The sequence below is a fragment of the Aplysia californica genome, unplaced genomic scaffold (assembly GCF_000002075.1).
Source record: "Aplysia californica isolate F4 #8 unplaced genomic scaffold, AplCal3.0 scaffold00565, whole genome shotgun sequence".
Classification (NCBI taxonomy): domain Eukaryota; kingdom Metazoa; phylum Mollusca; class Gastropoda; order Aplysiida; family Aplysiidae; genus Aplysia; species Aplysia californica.
Genome location: NW_004797835.1, coordinates 302272 through 320816, shown reverse-complemented (window position 1 = coordinate 320816; position 18545 = coordinate 302272). Strand labels below are relative to the sequence as shown.

Below are 18545 nucleotides of genomic sequence, written 5' to 3'. Positions count from 1 at the left end.
AAGTCAAGATATTGGCGAATGGAAGAGGTGGGGGTCTCCTGGTTTCAGGGGAGAAATAAGCCAGAAAATGGCCACCAAAGTTGAGTTGCTTCCTTTGCTTGAGAGTATGTGGGAACTAAAAATTTACATCATTTACGCCTTTCATCAATGTTTTTCAGTAAAATCCACTTAGAAATGTGTTCTTTGATGGGCATGAAGGGTGTTGAGCAAAAGAGCAAAAAAAGCAATAATTCGATAAAAAATTGCCAAACGGACAGAAAAATGCCATTTTCTTCGATTTAATTATTTTGACGAGTGCCTGATTTCACCACGATGCCTCACATATAAATATATATAATATATATCAATATCGATGTTTGTGATCGCAGTGTCAAGAAAAAATAAGACTGGGGCTCAGAAAAACATAATTTAGGAAAATGAAAAAAGTTGCTGAGAGGATTTCCTTTTACAATTTTGATAAAAAGCAAAGACTCAGCCATGCTCCTCATCAGGACCTGCAACATTGATTCCCCTAACCATTAGTGGCAAAACATACCATTTTCTTTAAAAACAAAATAAAACAACAAAAAACCCTGTTAGCAAGTCATATACTCAAATGTGTCCAAAAACTTGTAAAAGTAAGGCGCGTCATGGAACTGCTGTTCACTGTTGATGTGTGTGATCACACGGCCCAGTATCAGGCGTCGCCCATATGCAATAGCACTATCACGGTCATCCGCTAAACCAATCCGTATCAGCCAATCACATAATGCAGCACCAGTGAAGACACCCTTGAACGTTCTAAACCGAAATCTGTTTTTGGGTATTGGAGAAAACAAAGAGAAAAAAAATAACATAATTATTATGAAAAAGGCAAAACAAAACATGGTCATGACATGCTGCAACATGATTCATGAAATACATCACTAACCGTATAAAGCAGTCAGCACAAGAGCCACTGGAAACATTTTCTACTCTATTTTTTAACAATCCTTTTTCTCTACCAATGATAGAAAATGAGTACAAAGCAACAAGCTATTGAAACAAATTAATCAATAATGCAACTTTAAAAAAAAAATTGGTGAATACCAAACAAAAGAAAGATAATTAGACAAATCAGGCAGTATTTTATGTGCAGTACACAAACTTACCAGAAAAGACATGCAGAAAATTAATTCGTAGGTCAGCCAAAACGAAACACACTAAGAAATATCTTGATCAGTACAAATGACTTGGAAATAACACCAGTAACACCATGATCACACTCAAATTTTGATGGCACTGACATTACCAGAACATTATAATAACTTTTATAACTAGCTACATGTTTATACTGTACACATGAGTAATAATTAATAACACTATTCTGTCTTCTTTGAGCAGAGCAAAAAACAACAACACGAAACTTGAACTAATGTTGTTTACTTTATTTGAATAGTGTCTGCAGGAGAATGTATGCATGTACATGATTATTGAAATGTATACCACGATAATTAAAATCAATACCATTAAGAACAATAACAATTTAACAATCTGACATTTTAGTTAAAAGTGTTTCTCCATTAAATTTAAAGTTTAAAACAAAGAAAGTAGCCTAAGTAGCCTATAGAATAGAAGCAAGGCAAACAGGGTAACTTTAGCAGGCGGGTGATGGGAAAAACCAGTAGAATAATAATGATATACAGTAGTCTCCGCCTAATATCCCATCGCTTACTATCCCAGTTCCCTTAAGGCAGCAGGATCCTATGGTACCATTTAAAACATTGAAAATCCAATGAATTTTTTATCTCATGCCCTATGTATTCTCTAACCATTTCTAGACAACATGGAAGTCAGAGAATAATAAAATGCTTGCTAATTTTCATTATATATTAAAGGATTTTGAACCTTGGGTTCCACCTCCTTCTCCCTGACAACCATTTGTTTACCCCTGGTTACAGCCAATTTTCTCCTTCTAAAGCAAAACATACAGCTAAAATACACTATTATAATAAAACCAGAACTCATAACCCTATCCCTACGCCCTGGGGTCATTTTGTACCCCCAAGGTTGTATTTTTCAGTTTAAAATACCTCTAGTGCGAAGATCTCTTTGAAACTTTCAGTATTTCTCAAAAAATCATTTTGACAGACTGCTATGCGAAGCGTACCCAACAGAATTAACGAGTAAATTTCCTCTGGAAAGTGCTGGCACAGAGTTCCCCACGTCGTATGGACACGATAGTAAAATAGGGTTAGGAAAAGAAAAAAGTGAGTACCAGCTGCAGCAACTCTGGAAATTGCAGTCCCTCAGTCCCTAAAACCATTTTATAAATTGGTTACTTCTAATTGTTGTGATTCGTTTTGAGCACTTTTCAGCCATTCAGATTCTAGAGATTTTCTGTTACTACTATTCCATTTTTCCACATTATGGGGGATAAAAAAAAAGAGTTAGGAAGGGTGGAAAGCGTAAATTTCAGGGAAAGATCACAGAAAGAAGTGAGGTCAACTAGTATACCTATTTCCGATAATGTTGACCAACCTACAAGTAATGCACCTTTGAGGGCTGGTACATGAATTACAAGTTGTGATAAGGCTGATGCATCCATGAATGATAGTTGCTTTTTCTTTCTAGATGTTTCAGTATCGAATAACTTCATAACTAGATCCATGAGGTGCCAAGAGGGTGCCGAGTTCAGTTTAACGAGTGGGCTTGATCTGCTTTAGGTGCAGTAACTGTGCATGAAATGAACATGTGCAGACATCTAAAGAAGTAGACTGTGAAATTTGTACCGCTGTTCCTGGAGGGTAATGCATTGGCATTGTACTTACAGCTTAGTGATTTCGAAAGATTACAATATCAGACAATTAAGAAGCATCTTCTAGAGGCATTCACAGACAGCTCATTTGTTGCGTTCAGTAAGTCGACACAGAGGAGGTGGACAGGTGAGCATGTTTTTGTTGTAGTATAGGGTTTTACGGCGTTCGCAACTGCATACGGTCATATGAGCGCGTGAAACACAAGTTGGTCTTGTTCACAACAGTTCGCTGTACGGCTGGCTCGGGTCAGTAGTTAAATCTTAAAATGTTTAAAAATCAGTGTAAATAAATATACATATATTTTCAGTCTAAAACAATTTTTCTAGTTAAGATAAAAACTTTAAATAGTACAATTTTACTTTACAATTTGCCATAAAGGCCAATGGCCTTCATAACATTCAAAATTTTGCTAGGACCAGCGACGGAAAAAATGTCTTGCAATTTCTTGTATTTTTAATATTTCCTTCGCACCTCTCCAAAGTCTAGATATTCGGTTAAGATATGTCTAATGGTAAAATCTGTGTCGCATCCGACAGCGACACAGAACGGCCTCTCATCTCCCTGTAGGAGGTATTTGTGGGTCGGGGCCGTGTGTCCCATGCGCAATCGAGTAAAAATGACTTCATCTCTTCTGGAGAGGTCCGAAGGATTTCGCTGTTCTAGTTTGGGTTTTATAACATATAGTTTATTGTTTTTCTGTTTTTCCCAGTGGCTCTCCCACAGACTGGAGGTGTACTTTTTGACTTTATTTCTAAAGTCAGTATGAGGGAGAGTGTTTGTCGTTGATTCCAGCAGAAGGGATGAGGCTTTCTTCGCCAGGTCATCTACCTGCTCGTTTCCTCGGATGCCCACATGGCTAGGTATCCATGCGAACAAGTTTTTTCCTGTTTCGGATAGTGTATGAATTTTCTGTTGTAGCCTAACTATTTTTGGATGTAGAAGTGTGTAGTTTGTGAGTGAGGTGATGCAAGACAGAGAGTCAGAAAGGATATGGAAAGATTTGTTAGGAGAGTTTTCTACGGAGTCCAGTGCCATGTCAATGGCAGTGGCCTCCGCAGAGAAAATGGAGGCTTCAGGGTGGAGTCTCCTCTGGTGTGTACTGTTGGAAGATAGGGCTGCGGCGCCCACTTCATTGTCTTTTTTGGAGCCATCCGTGAAGATGAGCTCTGCACCGGGGTATTTATCTATTATTTTTTAAAATTCTGCTTTAAAAGTTTTGGTGTTTGTGCTTTCTCTGTTATGTGAGGTCAGCTGCAGTAAGTCTACTTTTGCCTTGGTGAGGTGCCATGGAGGGAGGTCGGGGAAAAGAAATTGTTGGATGTCTTGTTTGGAAAAGTGTAAGTTTTGAGGTCCTCAAGGATTCTGAGGCCGAAGGGTTTGATGAGTTTTTCGTTGTTTTGGAATCTGTTCATGGTTTCAGGGTTTGTATTGTTTTAAAAATGCAGCTGTGTGCTGGATTTTCCGGTGTTGAGCTCTGTTTAATTGCGTATTGTAGTGAGAGCTGTGTGCGCCCGAGTGAGAGTGGTGGTATGTTGGCCTCGGCCTGGAGGCTCTCCACCGGAGAAGTGCGGAAAGCCCCCAGAGCGAGGTGGAGTCCTTGGTTTTGTATTGGGTCTAGCATTTTTAAGATGTGTGGTTTTGCCGATCCGTAGACTTGACAGCCGCAGTCAAGCCTGGACCAGACAAGGGAGAAGTACAAGTGGAGAAGGTGTTTAGAGTCCCCGTCCCACTCCGGATTCGATAGAATTTTCAAAGCGTTTAGCGCTTTCTGGCACCTCACACGAAGGTCTTTGATGTGTGGAATGAATGTGAGTTTTTTGTCGAAAATGACGCAGAGGAAACGAGCTTGGTCCTGGACGGGAATCCTTTCCGCGTATAGTGTCAAATCCGGCTGCAGCACACGTCTGCCTGTTTGGCAGAAGTGTACTGCAACCGTCTTTGACGGGGAGAACTTGAAACCTTTATTGTTTGCCCACTTTTCGAGTTCGTGCAGCTGCATTTGCAGCTGCCTTTCCATAGACCTCAAAAGAGGATTTTTTGAACGGCAGCATATCAAAAAGTCGTCAATGTATAACGAGCTGTCTATGCTGTTTTGGAGGGTTTTTACTAAGGAATTTATTTTAATTTCGAAGAGGAGAGGAGAAAGGATGCTCCCCCTCCTCCTATTGGTGGGGGTCTGAAAGGGAGGATCCGACACAAACCTGAAAGGAACGGTTCTTCAGGAAGTTGCCAAAGAAGGCAAGGAGGTGACCGCATGCCGAGTGCGTGCAGGTCTCGAAGAATGCCGTACTTTCAGGTTGTGTCGAAGGCTTTTTCTAGGTAAAAAAAGATGGCGATCATGTGGCCTCCTTCAGCGAACGTCTCGCATATAAAGGTCTCCAGGCGGACCAGGTGATCCAGAGTGGATCGAGTTTTCCTGAATCCGCACTGGAGACCGCTCAGCGAGCCCGTCATCTCCAGAAACCACATGAGTCGCCTGTGGATCATTTTTTCATTGAGTTAGCAGAGACAGCTCGTTAGTGCTATTGGTCTGTAATTGGATGGGTGTGTGTGGTCTTTGTTTGGTTTGGGTATTGGAATGACAGTGGCGAGATGCCAAGACTCCGGAAAGGAGTGCGACAGCCACATGTCGTTGTATATGTTTAGTAGGAGTGTAAGTGTTTCTGAGGGTAAGTTTCTAATGATCTGGTGAGCATGTTGATGTATTCGCGAACGAACTAAGGAGATCGGGAGGGTTGGCTGGATTTTCAGGCAGCGAACTGGATAGGCTGGTCAGGTTAACCTTTGTAAATGGATTCCCTGACCCGATATCGTGTGAGCTCCAACAGACGAGCCGGGTCTTCCAAGTTGAACTGTCAGAGGTAATAGCAAGAGCTAGAATCCTTACAGCAAGCAAGACTGGAATGGTCCATGTTGCGGCGGCTGGCGGAGCCATGGCAAACGAAATGGGAAACCACAGTCAACGTGTGAGGGCATTTAAAGGCTCTTGCTATCGATGTGGTGGACCACATATGGGTAAGTTTTGTCGTCATCATTCTGACATTGTTTGCTATCACTGCAATGAAGTTGGGTACATAGCCAGTCGGTGCAGTCAGAGCAAAAACGGTGCCTGTCAGAAAAAAACAGGAAAACTAGCTATTGGTGGCTGCTGTGCTGGCAGCTACCCGTTAAAAATGAGGGCGCAGTCTTCACCGATAATTCAAGTTGGTGTGAAAGGAGCTAAGGTCAAAGCATTGGTAGATACAGGTTGTATGGTCACAGTGGTCAGTTCACAGGTAGTTGGAAATTGCACGGGCGAGAACTATATGGTAGCTTTTGATGGTACACGAGTGAAGTGTCAGGGGAAGAAAGAGCTAATCATTGATGTGCGAGGTGTCTCGGTCTCTGTAAATGCAATTGTCTCAGATTCTATTCTGTCTGATATTGATGTGGAGCTGGGAATGGATGCTATAACTAGCCTTGGAGGAGTTTCACTCAACCATGGTACAGTTGAGTTTGGTGTCAAATGGTGTGGGGCAGCGGAAATGGACACTGAATCTGATCCCCCACACCGGGAGGAACGTAAAGCGAACAGAGAGCGGTTTATGAACACAGAGAGGTTGGGGTTATTGACAACAGTGATTTTAAGACAGTTTTTGATGGCTGTACATGGACAGTAGAGTGGAAATGGAAAAGGGATTCCCCCCCTGAAGAACAAAATCGGATGTTATGGTAAACAGATGGATTTGGAGACTACGGAAGGGTTTGGGAAAGAGATACAAAGTTGGATAGAGGAAGGAATGCTTTTACCGTGGAAAGAGAAAGTAGAAATAGGCATAATTCCACTTATGGTTGTCGTTCAACCTACTAAGAACAAGGTAAGACCTGTCCTTGACTACAGAGAGCTCAATAAATATGTAAGTAGTCACACAGGGGGTGACTTCATGGATGTATGCGGCGAGACATTGCGAGAGTGGAGACAGACGATAGGTGCAGCAACGATTGTCGACTTGAAAGGTGCTTACCTTTGGAAGATCAAGATTCTACCACTGATCTTTTATTTCGTGACGGTAATTTTCGCTAGTGATTTTTCTTGCAAACACAGGAATTTGATCACAGAGAGATATTCAAGGATCCTACTGCTGACATGATTGTTTCCATTGAAAATCCTTTGGTATTCAAGAACTGCATTCACTAAAAAAAGCTTCAAGTTTACATCACGCATCAGACTTTCAGAAAACTTCCCATGCAGCATCCCAATAAGACAGAGAACTCATTCTCCAACTTTCATTGCTATACTACAATTACTTTATAGTCAGGGTATAAAGGACTTATTGTGAACGTCCCTCATACTTCCTCCATGTCTCTCGCCCAGTCAAGGCTGTATCACTGACAAAGCTTGTCTGTCAAGACACAAAAAGCCATACCACATTTGAAGCTCTGATGAAATAAGCAAAGGGACTGCGAAAAGTTAAAAACAAAAACGGGGGAGGGAAAAAAAACACTTTACTGGAGAGAGGGAGGGACTTTAAAGGAACAACAGGTGGGTTTATGAGTCAAGCAATCTAATTAATCATACATTTAAATAGCAATGTATTTCCCATATTTTAAACATTATATCGCTATAGGCCTACCTTATATTGCATCCGTTAAATTTAAATTATAAGTAAATCTTTCTTTTCCGATTAAATATCACATGAAGTACAGGGTGATTAAAAACAAAACAAACTACAACCTTTTTTCTAAATATCTCGCACAAAATTTGTACTAGAATGTTGTAGTGTCTATGTTCTCCAACGTTAGAGAACATATACAAGTTGTCTACGTTCTCTAATGTTCATTGCTTCCAAGCATGGCATCGAATCCCGGTCCCGGTCCCGGAAAGTTTTTAATTCTTCTCATCTCCTCTTCCCGACTGACCAACAATTTGCCCCCAGATCCCCAACCATGGTGAATAAAAATTGGCAGGAGGAACAATTGACAGGGGTCTGCGGACCGCAGGAGCCCCCTGGAAACTGAAGAAAATTTGCAATTGAAGAGCTAACATTCGGCCTCTCTGATCCTAAAATTGAACTTTAACCAGGCCTAAATTGGTAAAAGAAAAAGTATACTTTGTAGGTAAAAGCTCCTCTTGGGGACAAAACCAGAATTTGCATGCTTCATCACTATAAAAAAAACTACAAAGCAATCTATTATCTATTTGTGGTGGCCGAATTTTGCTATTCAAAAGGCTTTTTAATGGCTGCATCGATCGACATGCGGTTTTCGCCCAAAAATTCTTTAAAATATTCTCCAGATCATGGCGCCCTTCGTCTTTTCAGTTTTGAGACAGTTTTGCTGCAAAAAACTAAATTTCTTTATTTCGCCGATCGCTTTTGAAGGCCGACGCTTCTGTCTCTGTGATTTTAGAAAATCCGGTGCGGACGTGATGTTTCGCGAGGCGCATTTTGTTTTGAGAGTATAGATCTAGATCTAGACCTTCTAATTTTTTGCATCTCTCAAGATTTATTGCTCCATTTCAGTAAAGTGTAAATATAGTAGGCCAATGACTTTCAGTTGATGTTAATGCACCGATCATCCCTTTTATCGAAAGGGGGCCCAGCTAGTAAATTATAATTATGGTAAAAAGCCGTTTGTCAGATGGGGGGGGGGGGGGGGGGGGGGAGGAGTAGAAGGGAAAAAAAAGGGAAAAAAAAAAAGCCCCTTCCGGGACCGGGATTCGTTCCCATGCTCATAAAACAATTGTATGACTTCAAACGCAGACACGCTGTCCACTCGTCCATTAGAACTTCTAACTGCGAAGGGTAGATTAAGCTTAATATATTTACAGCACTGTTTCAGGAAAAGCAACGTAACATAGATCAAAATGTAGTTTTTTTGCAACAAACAAAGTGGAGAAAGTCGGAAACATGGGGGGGTGGTGGTATCAATGAGGCGGCGGGCATCGGATCGGCAGATATGGTCTGGAGAAAACTAAAAATTGGCGGAAAATTGGAAGCACTGAACATTAGAGAATATAGACACTTCCTACACATAAAAATAAATTATTCAAAAGGAATATGTTTGACACAAATTTCACAAAGAAGAAATTTATCTTTGAAAACGGAAATGGCTTTTATAAAAACCACCTATAAATTTGCAAAATGCACCAATTTAAAGATCTTGTCAAGAAAGTCATGAAATGATTGGTTCGTTTCTTCCCTTTTTTCCTTCTGGATTGACAATTCAGCTACGCACGGTACCGAGTATGAAGGCAGCGGAATACTGATCAAGACCGATTATACCGAACTTGACCACCGTATACCCGCAGGCTGGTATTGTTCCAGGTACAGGGTCGAACTTGTAGCTCTCGACACAGCGCTGGGCATGCTTGATTCGCTACATACAGCAGGCAGTCTCTCGAACAGTGTACGCATTCATGTATACACTGATTCCAGGTCAGCAGTCATGCACCTCTCATACGGCCCTGCCAACCAATCGGAAAAGGTGGCGTGCTCGGTCTGGCAGCGTCTGCACACCCTCTGTCAACGCTCCGAATGTTCCGTCCACTTAAAGTGGATTCCAGGCCACGCTGGACTAACTGGGAATGAGGAAGTTGACAGCATCGCTAAAGAAGAAGCAGCGCTTACCCAGACCCAATCAATTTCTCAACAGCTAAAGCCGTCATCCACCGGTCGACCCGCGCAAAGTGGAAAAGAGAAGCAAAACCCAAACTGCTGTTTGCCCAGCCGCCATCTTACCAGCTTGAGGCCTCGCTCAGACGACAGGACCGCAGGCTTCTCTCCCAAATGTCATATCCCCACAAAATTGTGCCAGCGGACTACCTAGATCCATCCTGTCGAGCCTGGAAGGAGGAGGATGAGACTATGGACCATGTGTTCCTGAAATGTACCGCCAACTATCGTGCCAGAACACGTCTGCTGTGACATTTCAGTGACCCACGCTCAGCTCTTTTCAAGGACCCCCGAGCAAGTGTTGAGTTCCTGCGTGCTTTCGGCATCGCGCCGGAGGGAGAGGGAGAGGGAGAGGGAGAGGGAGAGGGAGAGAGAGAGAGAGAGAGAGAGAGAGAGAGAGAGAGAGAGAGAGAGAGAGAGAGAGAGAGAGAGAGAGAGAGGTCTCATGGGGCTCATCTACTGAATTCTGCACCCTGGTGACGTAGGGGTGCGAACAGTGTGTGTTTGACCTGAAGTGGTCGTTTTGTCCGGGAATTTTTAGTTTCTGATTCTCTACAGGTCCCAACAGATGAACCATTTTCACTCTTGACATCAAAGAAGGCCTTCAGGGCACTTTAACATTATTTCTGTACCTTGTGCGAAACTTAAGAAATGAGTTGGTGGTGAAGAAATGTGCAATACAAAAAACTCTCTGCTCTTTCTTATCCCATGATCTCAGCAGGCAAAGGAAACTTGAGAAAAACTATGCACAAACTTCTGTTGGCCTGTTAGACTACTGTAGTTTGCAACATGGTGCAATCGTTAGGATTTTTAGTGGTAGGCTTCATGTGAACAAGTGCTTCATGCTACAAAAATGGGGACATAGATGAAAATGGGATGGGTTTTTTTTACGCACTACGTAGAGCAAAACTATTCTGTGAATTTATATAAAATGAATATCAGACAAATTCCTTTTGACATCCAAATGTGTACACATTTGAAACGCAAAACTTCAGTGTGAAGGAAAATATTAACAAAAACAGTTGTACCCGGTGCAGTTTTTTTTTTTTCATCACCCTGTACTTCAAACACACACACATATATATATTATAAACAAACACACGCCCAAACATGTTCATATATAATCTATAGACCCCTTAGCTACTGCAGCGGTTGCTGCCGCCACCATAGCAGCAACTGGTTATAATCATAGGGAATAATTTTACAGAGCATGACTATGAGTAAGAAGCCAGCAAAAAGCGAAGGACAGAAAACCTCCCTCGAAAGTTACTTACATTCTTCTTTAGCGAGTGGGAGTCTAGATCTAGTGAAAAGAAACTTGTAATACGAGGGAATAACCAAAGCTAACAGTGTCCTTTAGAGTGTCTGTTGTGTTAAGTGCTCACTCCTTAAAAAGGGGACTGAAATGCTCTGGGTAATTAAAGGGACCAGTGTACATGTTAGATATAGTGTACGTGTGACTGCTTTTTAAAATTTAGTCAAGCAAGGAGGGGAGGGGGTGAAGATTAATCGTGTCTGCTATTCTTGGCTCTAGTTTTAGTAGAGGTATTACGGTGCTCGCAACTGCATAAGGTCATATGAGCGCCAAGGAGTGGATGTCAACAGAGAAGTCCTTATTTACAGGGAATCAGACATAATCTGCTCACCTCTCTAGCTTCAACAGCACAAAGTCTGATTCAACTATCAAGGCACCCTGGAAATAGTGGGTCACAAGAGTGTGACAAACATACAAAAGAAGTAGAGGAAAAAATGACAATAGTAAGGATTAGGAAAGAAAAAGCAGCAGTTCCCTGTTGTAGATCAGGCACAGTTATGAGCGTGACATTGATGAATCAGCCCATTTACAATTCTACTGTGCATGAACAAGAAATGTCCCCCCTTTGGACACTTCAGTCAGTGGCACCGCCCGGGGGGGTATTCTTGGCTCAAAATATGGTGTGCGCATGAGAACGAGAACACACTGCATTTGTGTGTGTGTGTGTGTGTGTGTGTGTGTGTGTGTGTGTGTGTGTGTGTGTGTGTGTGTTGTCCTATTTACTTATTACATATAGATCTACTTCTGTTGACAGTTTAATTTGGTTTACCAATGATTAGAGCGTCGTTTCAGATCAAGCACACTGAGTTACATGAAATTTGCCCATCTGGATGTTTTTTTCAAATAACCATTAATACCCAGCTATTTAGGCGCTATTTTCAGCCTTATCTTTTCAAAGGGATAAAACACTGTACCTGATAGAAAAATTTACTAAATGTAAAGGACAAAACAAACATGAAATGGGGATTGAACAAACTGACTTAAGAAGACAGCCTTTTTCATCAAAGCAAACAAAATTGAGGAACAAAAACCCATAAAACTAGCCACCACCATTCTAGACTGAAATGGAAAAAAACAAACGATATCAAATGCAAACTAATCCTAACCCCCCCTCCCCCCAAACAAAAAAAAACAACAACAAACAACCAAAACAACAACAACAACAAAAAGAACCGTGAAAATTTAACTTCTAAGAAAACATCAGAAAAAACAAAAAACAAAAAAACATAACTAAATACAATAATCACAGCTATGTATTGGTGTGTATGTCTCGAGCAATAGTGTATTCCAACTTCAGAAATCCTCTGCAATGAGAATTTACTATTGTAAAGAACAATCACATGTTTTACACAACCATCACCACAATCCCAGTGCATGCACCGTACTTCAGGAGGCTAGCTTCTTCTACCCTGCCTGTCAGGGTCCACGCATGCTTTGTGGGATACGGTATCTCAGCAGAAAGACAATTTTAAAAAAAATGTAGATGTTTTATGTTCTTAAAAACACAATTTGGGTCATTTAGGAGGCGGGCTTTGACCCTACCTGTCAGGGCCAATCTTGGCTGAGAGAAATACAACATCCCGGCAGAAAGACTGTAATACTCAATAAAAATTTCCCCCACTCAGGAATCAAACTTGAGTCTCCTGCGTGCTACACCACAGATACCAATTAGAAAAGCAAACATACTTGACAAAATAGCAGAAAAAGAGAAAAACTTGATAAAATAGCAGAAAAAGAGGGATACGCGACATAAATAACAGAAACACAAAGATACTTCATAGGATAAACCTTTCCACTAGCAAGTAAAACTCCTACCTTTGTGCTTTGTGGACAAAAGCATAACCATTAGATTGACCATAGATGGCGACGACTATTCCAAAATACCTCATGAAATAAGAGATACTGGAAAAGGTAACCTTTAAGAATTCCCTGACTTGAGCCCCCTTCAATATTTAATTTGAGGTTTTTTGACAGTCTAAGTCTACGGAAACAAACCACAGTGAACAGTTAAGTTAAAACTCAATAATGTTAAACAGGAGGCCTCAAGAATCAACATATAAACATACCACAGGGTTATTCAAATTGACCAGTGGTGTATTCAAGCTTGTGAGGAGAGAATGTTAAATACCTGAAGCATACAATTCAAATAGCCACCACCTTTCCTGAATGTATTTGGCAATGTCAGTTTTATATAAAATTATGTTCTTCAATGCACATATTGACTACTTAGTGTAGTGTAAGACGGCAATTACGCAATTTAAAAAAAAGTGACGTATGATGGGAGTTTTGCACTGAACAGTCGAAATATACATTTTGGTTGATTTCTTAAGTAATTGCAAATTGTGTTTCTGGTTGAAATTTTCACACTTATAATATAACTTCTCGAACAAGTCGTATTGATTTTTTGGGGGGTACTGACAAAGTATACGCCCACTTAGTTGAATTCTATTTGTTACACGTTTTGTTGAAATACATCATCCAAAGGTGACCCAGTTGTCTTCTTTTTTTAAAATAACAGTTAATATTGTGTTATAAACTAGGCAACAAAAATTAAGGAACATTTGGGAAAAAGTGTATAACTTCGAAAGCAAACTTCAACACGCAATGTTAATCAACATGTGTATAACAAATAACAAAAAAGAAAATTAAATAATTCAATTTTAACTTGCTCGAAAAGTTCATTGAGTTTGGTAGGGGTTTAAATCCTAAATCACAAAATTGTCAAGTGGCTTCGAAGTTATTTTAACATTTGACTACAACAAAAACAAAACAGTTCAGATGATTTCAATAACGAGTATGGCCACCACGATTGTCCGGGCACTCAGTACACCAGCTCCTCATCGAGCTCATGAGGTTGGTGAATACTCTCTGAGGCATCCCCTGCCACTCTGCCTGCAGCATCTGAAACAGTTGCTGCTTGTCTCCTGGAGGGGGATGGTTGTCTCTTACTCGGCGTTGCTGGCACAACCCAGAGGTTTTCTATGGGATTGAAGTCCGGACTGCAGGCCGGCCAGTCCATTCGGTTGATGCCAGTCTGCTGCATGAAGTTTTGGACAAGCAACGCTCTATGAGGTCGGGCGTTGTCATCCTGGTACACCGCGTGTGGCTCCATCTGCTGCAGAGTAGGTAGTGCTAATGGACAGAGTATCTCATCTCGGTAACGTATTGCCGTGAGATTCCCTTGCACATGGTACAGAGGTGTTCTGTGGTTCAGACTGAAAGCACCCCATACCATCACGGAACCACCACCAAAAGGCACCACTTCTCTGACGGCTGCATCAAGGAGCGGCTCTCCGGGTCGCCTCCAAACCTTTATACGACCGTCATTGTGATGCAAAGAGAACTGGGACTCGTCGTTGAAGAGAACGTTTACCCACTGTGGACGTGTCCATCTAACAAGGCGTCGGCAAAAGGCAAGACAAGTAGCCTTGTGTGCTGGGGTGAGACGCTGACGGACTGCTGCTCGACGTGCATTAAGTCCAAACTCATGAAGACGTCTTCGTACGGTCTGACAACTAATGTTAACACGAGTTGCCGCTTTCAGCCGTGTCTGGATGCGATTTGCAGGAGCGCATCTCGACTGCAGAGCCCGTCTATGAATGAATCGGTCTTCCCTTGCATTAGTGGCTCTTGGTCGACCTGATCTGGGTCGCTCTTGGGCACTACCAGTGGCGTTAACACGCTGAATCAGCCGTGGAATGACAGAAACGGACACTCGAAGACGTGTAGCAACTTGTCAGAGTGAAACATCATCTTGTACCCAAGCACTGGCTCGTCCTCTGTTTACATTAGACAATTTCTGTTGAGGAGGCATGTTTATGCTTAGCCCTACAGCATCAGAATGGTGTATCCACAGTGCAAATGAGTGAGTGCAAGTCACTCACGAGACATGAATCTTGCACATGATTTTTAAGCTTTCATCATTTTTCCTGATGGTTGGAGCGAGAGAATAAAAAATCGACAATTGGAAAACATTGGACCTTTTTGCCCCCTCCCCAGCTCAGCGCACAGGAGTCAAGTGCATTTCAAACCCTGGGGTGTACAAGCCCATTAGTCATAGAGTAATATTTCACCAATATCTAGTTTTACTTGTAAAATTAAAACCTCGAAAGAATGCATGCAAATATATCACTGTTTTTACAGTGCGTTCCTTAACTTTTGTTGACTAGTTTATGTGATATTAAAAATATAATTTTTCTACACGGCCTTGGCAATTCTACGTTAGCTTAATATGTCAGGCTGCTCTTCAACCTTAAAAGTTATAAAGAACAGCAAACGACTGCAGTCTATCATTTCCCCGAACACACCATATTAACCACGGCATCAGCAATCTACACATTATAAGTTCACACTAAAGTTAAACCTTATCATCAGAAGACAGACTATTCATTTACACTGAACATTATTAACCAAAAAGACCAACAAGGAGACTACATGCTTGTATTCCAACACATTTGAAAATTAATGATTGAATTAGAACTATGGAAACAAAAGTATTTCTTTAAATAATATATGTGATGACTCCGGACAGTTTGGTCCACTAGGTACATATTTCATAATTTGGGGTTTTGGTATAGATGCAAAGAAGACATTATTCCCCTTCATATGACACCAATATTAAATTAATACGATAATATTTAACGAAATGAAGCACGGTTCAGTATTGGACTGCTGCACTGCTGTCCGAGGCAAAATACTGAGATATTCGCAATCAAAGTTAAGACAAATGCCTCCATAGCAATAGGAATCTTTTAATAAAGCTAGTTTCATGAAATTTGGTACACATATATTAAATGTGTCAATGCCAATATACTAACCAATTTTGAAATCATTTGCTTTAATAGTTATGTTTCTAAAATGTTTTTTCAAGGGCACCAGAGAACGGAAACAAAACAACAACAAAAAAAAAGATGGAAGAAGAGCTGTAGAACTAATTACTCATGCTTCTAAATGTCAATACTTGAGTAGACATTGAAAGACATAACAAACACAAATTAAAAGCAGGATATATATATATAGGCTACAACAGTTGTAGTATCATCTGTAGTGCAATAGTATTAGCCACTTCATCTTTCACGCAGAGAGCAAAAGTTTGAATCTAGGCCAATGGAGCAAATTTTTATTAGAGTATCTTTGTCTCTATGCTAGGATGTAGCCTTATGTCCCTCTCTTCTCAAATTAGCTCTGACAGGCAGGTTCAAAGTAGCCCGAACTGATACCTACTTCTGAATAGTTCTTAAATATTCATCTTACGACTTAACAAAACGTAACAGCAGAAGTCCCCAGGGAACCAATTGTTTATTTAAACTATTTTCCAATTTTATAAGCAGTAAAATTGGGAGATTCAAATTACATAAATTACATTAATTATCAGAGAGCAGCCCACAACCACAAAAGCATTCACAAGGACTTCCAACGCTAGTGGAAAGTATGCCTCCAGCATGGTCCATTCACAAGCAAGAGTCTTTTTGTGGGTAAAGAAAGAAGCCAAACATGTGCAACAAACCCTCATATTTCAGCTTTCTTCAGCCAGTGAGGAAGTGTTAATGCAATCCTGATAAATGGGAAAGATATATTTTTAAAAAATCAAAGCAAACAGAAAGTTCAGCAGGCTACATTTCGACTGCTCAGTGTAAGATTTTGTCATACATCACTCTTCAAAATCATGAATGGCAGAGTCTTTCACTAAGCAGTCAATTTGCTGAAAACTGTTAATTTTTTAAAGTACATCTACTAAAAACATTATTTTCACTTGAACTCCCTTTGATTGTTTACTAGATCTATGCTAATGAATGCCAAGTCATGTGTTCAGGGTGCACTCTGACCCATGAGGCCAATACTCTGGTCTATTATTTTAACTACACTAAGTTTCTTGAAAACTGATCACAGCATCAGTCTAGTATTATGACAAGTTAGGGTGTAAACTCTGAGAGTAAGAGTTCAAATTTCAAACATGATACCAGTACTGAGCAAGTGCAAAAAGCCAGACGCTTTCCTCTGAACATCAGAGGAAATCAAAAACATTTCAAAATTCACATATTAGTTCATGTCAACAAATTTTTATAGATGTCAAAATTCGGTAGCCTTTATATCAGAAAAACCATGAAAATAGTCACAAATATAAGACCCAATCCCACAATTCTTGGGTGCTAAAAGACATACTCCCAGGAAAAGAAGTTGAATTCCGGTCCGGTACCTTCAGGGAAGAAAAGAACTCTTATTGTCTTCTCAACTTTTGAAAAATAAAACCAATGCCATCTACCTACAGTAGGGGGCAAAACATACTCCCTCAAATCCAGTCTTACTTTTTTTTTAAAAAGGGCCTTGGATAAAATACAATGGAGTCCTCTAAAACCAAACAGTTTTAATCTAAAAACAGTGGAAAACAAGCTGTCAAAAATTTTTACAAGCTACAAGTGACCTGTTATTTTCAACAGAAACCTGGATAAGTGGTTCGGACTCGATTTTGAGGACTGGTATTTGGATACGACTATTCTCGTAGCTCGGTGGACGGAAGCGCACGGCAGCCACGGATATAGTCATAGCTCGGGTGCGATGGGTTAAAATGTTAAGATGTTAAAATTCACAAATTTTTAACTCACTTCAGACGGCTCACACAACAGTTGCGTGACCCCCGCCGCGACGCTCGCGACGGGTCTCACAAGCCCTGCGTGACCAACTTTGGAATTTTTTTTCGCTCTACAAATCACGCACGGATCGCGAGACCCGCCTCTTACCCTTGTTTGGCCAAGCCTGAGCTACTTAGACTTCGTTTCGTATCTCTGGGACCCGTAGTTTTTAAGTTATTGAAGGTGAAGGACAGTGACCCCAACTGGGGTTGAACCAAGGAGTTTAGAACTAATGGAGCCTCCTCTCTCTCTTCGCGGCGCCACGAGCAGTACGCCGCGGTGGGGGTCAAATATGGCCGCCGAGTGTGGGCTAAATCTCGAACTGTGGCGGTTCTTTTTATAGAATCTTATCGGGCTGGGCCACGTTATGGGGGTGGGCGGGGTGGGGGAATGCACGCAAGGAAGAGGGGATGGAGCAGGGATGAAAGAGGAGGGGCGAGAGAAAGAGAGAGAGAGAGAGAAAGAGGGAGAGAAAGAGAGAGAGAGAGAAAGAGAGAGAGAGAGAGAGAGAGAGAGAGAGAGAGAGAGAGAGAGAGAGAGAGAGAGAGAGAGAGAGAGAGAGATTGTGATCAACTGGCGGGCTGACGGATTATGACAGAGAGAAAAAAAAAGATTCTGTGTGTGATACGGACTATTCAATTCTTAAAGAGTTTTATGTTATAATCTAGTTTAAAAATCAGAAAGATGTGTAAAATAAGAAGAAAACTTGTCCAAGTAACATAAAATTATCAAACATACCAAAGTATAAAGATAATCTTTCAAGATGCCAACATATTTAATTATTAGAAATGGATAAAAATATACTTTAAAACTGAATTTAAGATATTATGATTGCATGATTCTAGGCGTGTGCCATAACTAACTTTATGTGTAAGGAATAGCGAACACAACAGAGGGTCGATGCCAGCTTTATTTGATTGCTACCAGTATGTCTTGGTCTATAAATAATAATATTATTGATTACAATAATTTTGTTTCCTGGTTTTCACAAAGTAGAGCGCACAATGATTTCAAATCTTTAAAAAAAAGAGATAACAGCAACTTTTGAGGCGTGATCGCATGCATGAGCGTGGATGACCTTTGAAGGTTTTCTTTTTTTTTGTTTTGTTCAGTAACGTATGATATGGAGAGCAGCGTTTTTAGTCCCTTATTACACTCCGGGGGGGGGGAA

At 40.8% G+C, this 18545-nt stretch overlaps 1 protein-coding gene across 5 annotated transcripts in view; it reads right to left on the bottom strand.

Moving 5' to 3' along the window:
- Positions 1–345: 345 nt before the first annotated feature.
- The window catches only part of LOC101864253 (integral membrane protein GPR155), a 111736-nt gene continuing 93536 nt past the window's right edge, over positions 346–18545 (bottom strand). For 4 of the 5 annotated variants that reach the window (XM_035972044.1, XM_005106947.3, XM_005106948.3 and 1 more), the window contains one exon: positions 346–792. In XM_035972044.1, the coding sequence (XP_035827937.1) occupies positions 576–792 (217 nt within the window). In that variant the 3' untranslated portion in view covers positions 346–575. Of the gene's footprint in view, positions 793–16251; positions 16300–18545 lie in introns of all 5 variants that reach the window. The other variant, XM_005106949.3, reaches the window with a different exon arrangement.